General features: G+C 45.8%; 1 protein-coding gene across 1 annotated transcript in view; it reads left to right on the top strand.

Moving 5' to 3' along the window:
• LOC109510352 (5' exonuclease Apollo-like) overlaps window positions 1-254 on the top strand; it is a 2713-nt gene extending 2459 nt beyond the window's left edge. Inside the window, exon 5 of the mRNA XM_019860600.1 lies at window positions 219-254. Within this exon, the coding sequence (XP_019716159.1) occupies window positions 219-254 (36 nt within the window). The remainder of the gene's footprint in view (window positions 1-218) is intronic.
• The last annotated feature ends 9626 nt before the right edge of the window (window positions 255-9880 follow it).

Raw genomic sequence — 9880 nt, 5'->3', positions numbered from 1 at the left:
ATAAATAAAAATGTACGGAATATTAAACATTGAAAAGCAGGCATTGGTATATTTTTACGTCCCACCAACCGAATGACCTTGATAAAACTCATTAAAATGGCCTGCAGAAAATAAATGACGGTATGCGTAGTGAGATATTTACGTGCGCACCCATTTGAGTAAATCACTACCATCAAATGATTTGACAAGATATATCCTATGTTCTCATTTTTGGAAAGAGACAATTCATCCGTCTACTCCAAATTTTACAGTGATCCATCGCTATTTCGCGATTCGTTTATGGCGGCCTCGGTGCATCGCGTTTTTTTCAAACATTCATTAAAAAAAAACTAAAATGCCGCAAAAAAGTCTGCAAGAGGCAGTGAAAGTCAGCAAAACAGCGAGTCACATAGAGCAACATATACAGTACTACATGTATGCGTTTACTGTTATTTCGTTAATCATACACGAACCTAACCTAACTTATACATGTTTAAATATATTAGTATATAGCATTAAGTAATGTTAATTACTACAAACGTGCATGTATGCCATTAAATTTGGCCTTATAAATATTATTTATACTCATACACATGTACATATACCTATATGGGCGGTTAGTTCGCGGATTTCCGTTAATCGCGGGTGGTTTCGGTCCCCATTAACCGCGATAAACGAGGGACTGCTGTATCTGTTTTGGCTTACTGTTCCTGTTGCAGTGTGGCCATACTGCCTTCAGATGGCAGTATCTTGCAACCTATTCCAAGCGATCATCTGCATTCCAGTGGAATTTCAACGTTTTGCCTTTTTTTTTTATGCAGGGAAACGTGGAAACCCGGCGAACATTTTGGCCTTGTGAGAAAAGGTGATAGCACATGGCAAACGTCATTTGTAGCCACATGTTGAAAGTATTCTTATTTTTATTAAACTCAAGGTATGTGCTTCAAAGCCCCGGATATTTGAGTCCCACCCCGAACATAAAAAATAAGGGTTTGGGAGAGCTTTCAGCACCACGGGCAGCTCCCCCGGAGGACTCCCGGCGCCATGGAGTGATTCTGCTCTCGTTCTTTTGAGTTGGCGATCCTTGAGAATGAGAAAAGGACAGGTTTTCGGGAGAGTCCTCGACCCCCCCCCCCCCCCCCCCTCGCGCTTCAGTCGGTCGAGTCAGAGTGGAAACTGAAGAGCGGCATGCCATTTTCTTCTGAAGTCAAAGCTCGGAGAGACTGCGTCTCGGCTCCTTTCATTTGCAAGTGAACGTTGCGACAACGTCGACCGAGCTGCGTGGGCGATGAGCACCGACCGAGGGCTCGCCACAGCTGATAGCAGAGGTCTTGTCTTTTGGTTGCCGACGTGAGAAGAAAGAAAAAAAAAAAGCCGGTTTCCGCTCTTTGCTGCGCCCACACGGCGGCACCGGCTGTTATCACGTCAGCTCACACAGCTCAGCTGCTTTTGGTTGGCCCTCCGGCTGTGTTTGTGGCGGTTTGAGGTGACAGGCACGCACATGAATGTGTCGTGTGGAGGAACGGGGTCGAACGAGGGAACATGTTGAGATGAAGACGGAGTAGGAAGAAAATAATCCGAAATTCCCTTGGAATGATCTGGATCGTCGCATGAATTATTATGCGATGTGATTGTAAGACACGGAAATAGGCAGTCGGCTTTGCAAGGTGAAAATAACCTCTGAAAAGTATGTGGAGGTTCCGACAGACGACAAGGAAGCCAGAAATGTGCCGTTATAGGTGACCTGTCATCATTTTTACATTTGATTGCTACATTTCGAAAGTATTGATTTTCCACGTGTAAAGTAAAATCATTCAACGACCGCACTTTCATTCAAGGCTTTCGGTTAGGAAATTAAATACACTTGCCTTTCGTCACGATCGTTAAAGTTGAGGTTTATGTCAGGTTTCTTTTTGCAGTTGTCCGCGTGGCGCACATAGGTTAGCTGCTAAACGCTTTCCACGTTTGACTCCACTTAGTGCTTAACAAGCGGGAATATGAATATGATATGCTCACAATATGCTCACAATGCTTCAGGTGAGCTCTAATTTAATGTGGCTTTTATTGTGCCGTGTTCATTGTGGATATATTCCATATCTGGAAGATTTTATTACCTCACAATGTCATTTATTTTAAAATAAAGTGGATGATGTTCACTATAGGATAGGAATATAAATTGTGGATGTGCGCACAAACAAACAGTAATCCGATACTGCCGCGTCAAAGCACATTTATGCGCCACCGGTGGAGCCTCAGCGGACGAATTTGGCGGATTGGGCTTGGCTCACCTTGTGCACCTGTTGCAGGGATTCTTCTGTCCTCTCATCAAGGACTCTACGACTTTACTCTCCCTCCTAATGGCAAAGCAAAAAGGCTGCATTATAGCAACTGGCTCATCTACCGGACCGGTCCCCGGAGACAAAAAAAAACAAACAAAAAAAAAAACTTCAAAAATTTAGCTGTGTGCAATGACCGTACGGTGAGTTTCGAGTGTGCGAGCACAGTATTATTGTCATGCATCTGGTTGGGAAGTGCGTGTTCCGATGTGCCCCATTCGCCTGGTTGTACTGATGAAAAATGGAATTTAAGGTGCCCAATCCCTTTTTTTTTTTTTTTTCACATAGCTCCATCGTGTAATGATCTCAGGTTTTGTACAGGTGCTGCTCGTGTGATGCCATTGATCATTTTCTCTTGTGTTGCTGTCATACTCCTCCGCGGTGACTTGGCTTCAGCTCAAGATGCTGCTTGATGACACACACGATTGCTTCCCTTCAGGGGGTCTCCACCTTCCCCTCCCCTCTCGCACTGTACTCTTCATGTTCTCTTTTACAGCCTCTCTTGCAGCGTCTAATCTCGTTTAATCCACCCCCCCGATGCATAAGCGACCTCTTCTCTGCGCTCCCGGCCGCTCTTCCTCCCTTTTCGATGCGCTCGCCCATCGTTAGTCGCTGGCGTTCCTCTCCTCCTGTGTATTCTATTCGAGCAGCTACATCTGGATGGTGTGGCCTTAAAATTGAATCTTTTTTTTTTTTTGTTGTCTGTTTTTGAAAAAAAAAAAAAAGCAAGTGAAGTCTTGAAAGTGTCCATTCGGTGTGAATGTGAATTCTTCTTGGGCTCTACCAGTCCATTGTTTGTCCATATGTGCTTCGATATTGACTTGTAATGATTCCTTCGTCTTTTTTTTTCTTCCCCCTCCATGTGCCTCACAGCCAAGGTCAGGTGTGATAGACCCCACCCCCCATCCATGCCCCCCAAATAAGGGCAATCGCTCCAGAAAACTGATGGCTGGATTTCGGTATTTCAAAGAGGTCTCCATATGGATTTTCGTATGTCCACAACAACATATAATTTTTACTGCACTGGGAAAAAAAAAAAAAAAGCAGTCAACTGGTTGGCATGTCCGCCTCAACATTTCAGTGGTGCAAGGTTCGAATCCAGGCTCTGGCCCGCCTTTTTGATGTTTGCATGTTCTCCCTGTGCCTGTGTGGGCTTTCTCCGGGTATTCCAATGTGCCCCGCGATTGGCTGGCAACCAGTTCAGGGTGTCCCCCCGCCCGCTGCCCGGAGATAGCTGGGATGGGCTCCGTCCGGCACGTCCGCGACCCTCGTCAATAAAAGCGGTTTCAGATGATGGTAAAAAAAAAAAAAAACGAACTTTGATTTTCAGTTGCACATGATTAAAATGTATTCAATTAAAACACTTAATGTTTGTTCATTTTTGAGGAAGACACAGGAAAATGACATCTTTTTACCGCACTTTAATCACCTGCAACCGATGTACTTGTTTGAATTAAGTAAATCTAAGGGTGTGTGGGCAATTGCAATTCCGTGCCCTGACTGGCTGATGTGAGGAAATACATCCACAAAAAAACCCACGTTGGGGGTGTAAGTGTGTGTGTGTGTGTGTGTGTGTTGTAACATATTCCAAAAGTAACACAATTACAACTCATTGCTGCTTTTGTATCGCGTTGATGAGCCCCAGGCAAGGTTGTTCATCTTCTCCTCAGCGCCATCGCACTGGCAAGTAGAATGAAATAAAATCGGCAAAATATCCCCTAACATTTTCTATTTCAAGCTTGTTTTTGTCCCTCATGGGAAGGCGTTTTATGGAGCGCCAGCCCATTCCAGCGTGCAACTAACAAGCGCAAATACGGTCGCGTTCAGTACTCGGATGACTTCTCCGTTACGTCTTTTGAATGTCTTTCGACAAGCGCCCTTCTTCGCCTCGTCCTCTTCGGAGAATGTAAACACCAGCAGGTAAACAAAGCGGCGGCGTATTATTTGTGAGCGCAACGCACAGCAATTAAGATCATTCGTCACTCGTATGTTTCCGGAGTGGCCGCTTCTGTGCTTTAATGGGAAAGCCACCCACTGCAGCCCACCGAGCTCGGCAAAACGCTCTTGTTCTTTTCATCGCGTTCTTTATCAGCGGCCTAATGATGATTCATCGCCACCTGCGTGAGTGAGACCGGGGCTCTTGTGGCCCTGAGGTGAGAGGAGAAGCTTGTACACGTTGGAATGGTGTACAAGAGGCCTAATGTGTGTCCGGAAAACCTTTTTGGTCACGCAGAAATGTGCTTTTGAACGGGGGGGAGTCCATCTCAGCTAGCGTCTGACGCTCCCCAGCTAACGAACGAGATACGTTCCGAAGGATCGTTCGTTGGCTGAATTCGTACGTAAGTTGCTTCAGTGCTATATTTTGGATGGGATGTATGTTTCAGGCTTATATAAGTGTGTTTAAGGTTTATATAAGTATAATAAAATGAAGTTTAACTTACTTTTGGAAGATGTACTCGATGGCTTAAGGAGATGATGGAGGGGGAGAGAGTTCCGTCTCGAACTTCTTCATGGGGACAGGCGTTTCCTCCTCCTCCTCCTCCTCCTCCTCTCACAGCGCCTCACGTCGGTATTAGCGGCGGAAAGAAGTACTACAGTACTCGTAAAAAGGCGCGCAATACAAAATCTAACTGACAGCATCTCTGTCCGAGAAAAATTTTCGACATATCTGTACCCGCAAAAATGTTCGTATGTACCGTTGTTCGCAACACGAAAGTTCGTAAAGCGGGGAGCACCTGTACACAACGTTGCCATCAGCGCATTATGGAAAAATAATGTTGATTTCATCTGGACCTGCGGAATGCACAAATTCGACCGTTTGTAAGGTTTGAGAAAATTCACCTTTGAATTGTTTGGATTAAAAAAAAAAAAAAAAAACGGTGTGTCTGGAGTGTCTGCCCACCCATCGAGTGTGTCATCAAACAAACAGCTTACTCGGAAAATACATACGACATCCCTCCTGTGTGCTTGTTTTGAATACACAAAGCGTATTTCTTTTCTGAATAGTTTGACAGAATGCTTCAACCGGGAGTGGCATGAAAGAGCCGAAACCTCTTTTGGGATCAATGATGAGTTATTTTCCAAACCACAGCTTCTTGTCAAGTGTACAATCAAGTACAAAAAAAAAAAAAAATGCGGCAAAAATGACAGCTCACATCTCGAAAAACCTAAATTGAGTGACACATATCTGAAGGCGCCGCTGTGTCTCTTTTAAACATTCGACGGGACCTCCATTTAAGATTTTGTGTCTTCAGTATTGATGTGATCGGGTCCTTGCTAGTGGTACCATCCGGTTGATCTATTGATGTGATATTTTCTTCTCTGCCTGTTCTGTCGATGCATTTCACGCTTGACGTGGATTGATTTGTCGTGCGAGTCCTCCATGGCAAGTCGACTCGCTCGGATTGATTTCCATCTGTGCTCCATGAGGTGTTTCGCAGCCTTTGCAATGCGTTTTGTTTTTGTTGGATTGAATTGGTGTGTGTGTGTGTGTGTGTGTGTGTGTGTGTGTTTGTGTTATCCTTTCGTCTCCCTGACAGATTGAAGTCCTGCGAAAACACCTCTGCGCTCCGTCAAAAAGACTCTCTTGCCCAGCCGCAACAACCCACCTCGCCTTCTCCTTGGCCCCGTTGTTTGCTCAACAAAACAGGAGTCGTACACACGCAGACTTTATTGAAATCCAGTTCACCACGACTGAGTTTCTCCCTCTAGTTTTTAGAAAGGCATACGCAACACAGTGGACTCGTGGTTAGCAGGGCAAAGGTTTCCGTCACCTGTTGCCCCCCGCGACCCGACTCTGGATAAGTGGCAGAGGATGGATTCGGACGCGTCTCTTCCTGACGATTGACGCGTGACGGCAAACTAAAGAAATCTGGGCCAGCCCATTGTTTGTATGCTCCTTTATCATTGGCTGGCGACCAATCAATTGTTTGATTTCTGTCAGCCTGTCCTCCCTCAAGTGTCCCCAGTTGGTCCTAAATGCTGCTGCTCGCCTCCTAACTGAAGGTCTTAGGAGGGAGCACATCACGCCAGTTCTGCTCTCCCTTCGTCACTGGCTCCCTTAAAGAGTTCATTTTAAAATTCTTGTAGTTGCCTTTACATCTTTAAATGGTTGAGTTCGCTTCTCCTGTTAGCCTTTTTTTTTTTTTGGCTGGGCCGGGAACAGATTGCGGTTGCCGCGTACTGTCCTGATATGCTCGCTTTGTCACTTTTATTTGGCCACGCCGCAGCGGTTGTATAACCTCGTATCGGAACCAACTCAATTTCCCTCCCCTCGGCTGTAAAATGAGACTGGAAGCTCAGGGAAATCCCTCATTAATTGCAAAGTGAAGGATGTTTTACTGCATATTCACCCCACTTGCAGCTCCTCCGCCTTTCCAATGTCCAACGCTTTTTTTTTCTTTTTTTTTTTTTTTTTTTTTTTTTTTTTTTTTTACACTAAATACTGTTCTGACATTACCTGTAGCAAAGTTATTCAAGTACTGACAAGAAAAATCCCAGTTAGCATCACATTACCTTAGCCTTGAACAGGCTTTAGCTTAGCACGTGACCGATGGATCGATAGATGCTCTTCACTCCGCCCTTGCTTTTGTGTTTTGTTTTTAACCTTGTTGCTGTTTTGTTGTTTTCAGTTACATCCTGCCTTTTATGAACTAAATGGACATACATTTATATATATGTAATATATATTTTTATTTACAGCACTTTGTTTCCGCTGCGGTTGTTTTTAAAGTGCTCTATAAATCAAATTGAGTTGAGTTCTACCCGTGAGCGAAATTAGATAGCGAGCCACGCGGCAAGCCTTTGGCAGAAGGGTTGAAAATTTACAATGTTTTCATCAACCCATAACCCCAAATTTCCATAATTAGGCTGGTACTGGTACCATAGGCTTCATGCTGCCTAGAATCCACCGAGGGGATGGGTTGCCATGGTGACACCTCAGGCCCGCTCGCTCACCCCCCCGTCCCCCCCTGAGAGCATCGCTGTCCAAATCCAGTCCTGGAGGGCCGCTCGCCTGCAGGTTTTCGATGCTTCCCTCTTCCAACACACCTGATTCCGATGATCGGGATCATGACCGGGCTGCTTACTGATGAGCCGATCGTTTGAGTGACGTGATCGTTTCAAATCAATGTTTCTTTCGCTTTGTTTAATGTTTAGCTTCAACTGGGAGTAGAAATAAGTAGCTTGAAGCCACTTTTTTGAAGAATGCTTTGCTGCCTGCGAAACTGCTGCTTTTTGTGTGAAGGGAGGTCATTTGAATCAACTGCCACCATACAACGCGTGAATGTTTTGTTTTTGTTATTTTTTGTTTTTTACTTCTAGGTTGAAACTCAAAAATTGTCTGAAGAGTGGCACCACCGTACTTGGTGGCACTCTTTCACTCCACAAGACGTAATTGTACGTCTTTTTAAAATTAGGCCCCGCCTACCAAGGATGTACTTGTACATCGAAGTCTTTTTATTTTTTGCGGCATAGAGAGCAGGAGGGACTGATGCTATCTGTGAATGAGAAAAAGCCGTTTGCATTGTAAATCATGTAAAAAAAAAGTGACCAGTAGGTGGCAGTGGTGCCTCACGCGCTTGAAATGCATACTTTTACAAAAAGCTCTTTTTCTCCGTTTTTTTGCCCAGGAATCGCCATTTTCATGAAACGGAGCCATTTTGTAATGCTGATTGCTGAAGAACAGAAAAAGATTTTTTTTTTCGGCTGAAAGAAGAGAGTCCAAACTTGATTTTGGTAGGCTCCATGTTTATATAGCATTCGAACCAAATATTCTGTGGGCCTTGCAAGATCAGTCAAAATCCAGTAAAACGCTGGGATTGAAGGGCTTGCTCCAGTGAAAATGGCTGGGATTGAATGAGTTAATTGTGGAAGAGTGGCTAATTGTTTTATCAATTGTCCGTCACTGGGGAAGCAAACCTGTGTTTATACTCACAATCAGCTGCGCTTGTTGTAAAAGGGTCCCTCAGGCGCGTCCACGGTGGCGGACCGCAAGAGGCACGGACCTTTGCTTTCTTTTGAACGTGTCAGCTGGTGATCGCGGGGCAGTAAGGATGAACTCAAAAGACAAAAAGGTGCTTGGCGTTTCCTCCCCGCGGACATCGCCCATCCTCAGGCCTGCGGATGCCCGTCGAGCGCGAAGCTCACGCTGCTCCTGCAATGAAGAACAACGTCTTGGTGAGTTGTGTTCTGAGGGTCCTCTGGTACAACGGGGACGGGGGAGGGGGTGTGAACAGATAGCTGGGGTGTTTCCGCTGGCGAGTGAGACCTTCTCGTTATCTTGATGTGCGAGGGTGTCGCGTTAATCGCGGAATCGCGTGCAGGCGGAGAGGAGTTCACAGCGTCGCACGAAGTTGACGACGGGCCCTTCAAGCCATGACAACGCTGACATTTAAGGCTATCATACGAGCAAGCGTTGGACCATTTCGAATAGAAGCGGCCCCAAAGTTCACATTTTTTTATTTTTATTTTATTTTATTTTTTTGTGCTCGACCTATTCTGTCCATCGTGGAAGACATTTGCGTTATTCGATAACGGGGTAGCCTGCATTTTTTGGAGTTGGAAGTTCCTCTCTTATCGTAAAAAATGAGCCGACGGGAGCAGCTCTGCAGAATGGAAGTGAACAAACCGCCGATGGTGTGAGACGAGCGGTCACCGCTCAAACCCAAGCGACGGGTGAACTCAAACTTGAGACGCTGTGCAAATGGTAACGCATGTGGAGACGCTGGCGTCGTCTGGAAAAAATGGATCGCCAATTTGTCAAATGAATGCCCTCCGAGAGGCACCGGCAGGACTCCCGGTCGACCCGTTCCCAAAACAGCCGGACTTTATCCTTCACCTCTGCCGCTCTGGCGGGCTGCATGTTTTGGTTTGATGCAGCTAAGGTCATCTCTGTGGCAACAAGATGATTTTGGCCCGCTGGCGGCGCGTCCACACAGACTTGAAGCTTACGACGCAATTCACTACGCCACAGGATGCAGACACCTCCCTGAGATGTGCCTGCCTTCGTTGCCTCTCCTACACTCCTCTCTGCGATGACGGTGGCCGCGCTGAAGTGGCTTGGCTTCATTGATCAGTACCTTGTGCATGTGCAATGCCAAGAAAAGCAAGTTCGTCAACTTTATACAAGTGAAAACATCGCAAGGTTGGCCACACCGCAGACACACGTTCGAGTGTTGGCATGCGTGCACTTCAAATGAAAACCCAACTTTCAAAATAAAAGCGCAGCATATTCGTTTTTCTTTGATTTTATGTCCACTGTGAGGGCCGCTCAGAGACTGTGGGCTAGCCAGATGTGGGCCCCGGGCCGTCATTTGCCCACATCTGGGCAATACTGTGTGCGCCCTAAATTCGTATGCCCACCAGCCTATTGTAAGTGCCACGTTGCCGACTGACGACCGGTCCGACGTTTGTCAATATGTGCCCGGCATTGCTTGGCGACCACTCTTTGTTGTTTTATGTTTGACCAGGTCATTTTTTTCAAAGGTGTCCTTGTCCTTACACGGACTAGTGACCACTGCATTTTTTGCCTCAGCCCCCAGCTGGTGACCTTTTTTTTTTTTTTT

Source organism: Hippocampus comes, unplaced genomic scaffold (genome assembly GCF_001891065.2).
Source record: "Hippocampus comes isolate QL1 unplaced genomic scaffold, H_comes_QL1_v1.1 scaffold56, whole genome shotgun sequence".
Taxonomy (NCBI): domain Eukaryota; kingdom Metazoa; phylum Chordata; class Actinopteri; order Syngnathiformes; family Syngnathidae; genus Hippocampus; species Hippocampus comes.
The sequence above is the reverse complement of the archived record's forward strand: the minus strand, read 5'-3'. Positions and strand labels throughout refer to the sequence as shown.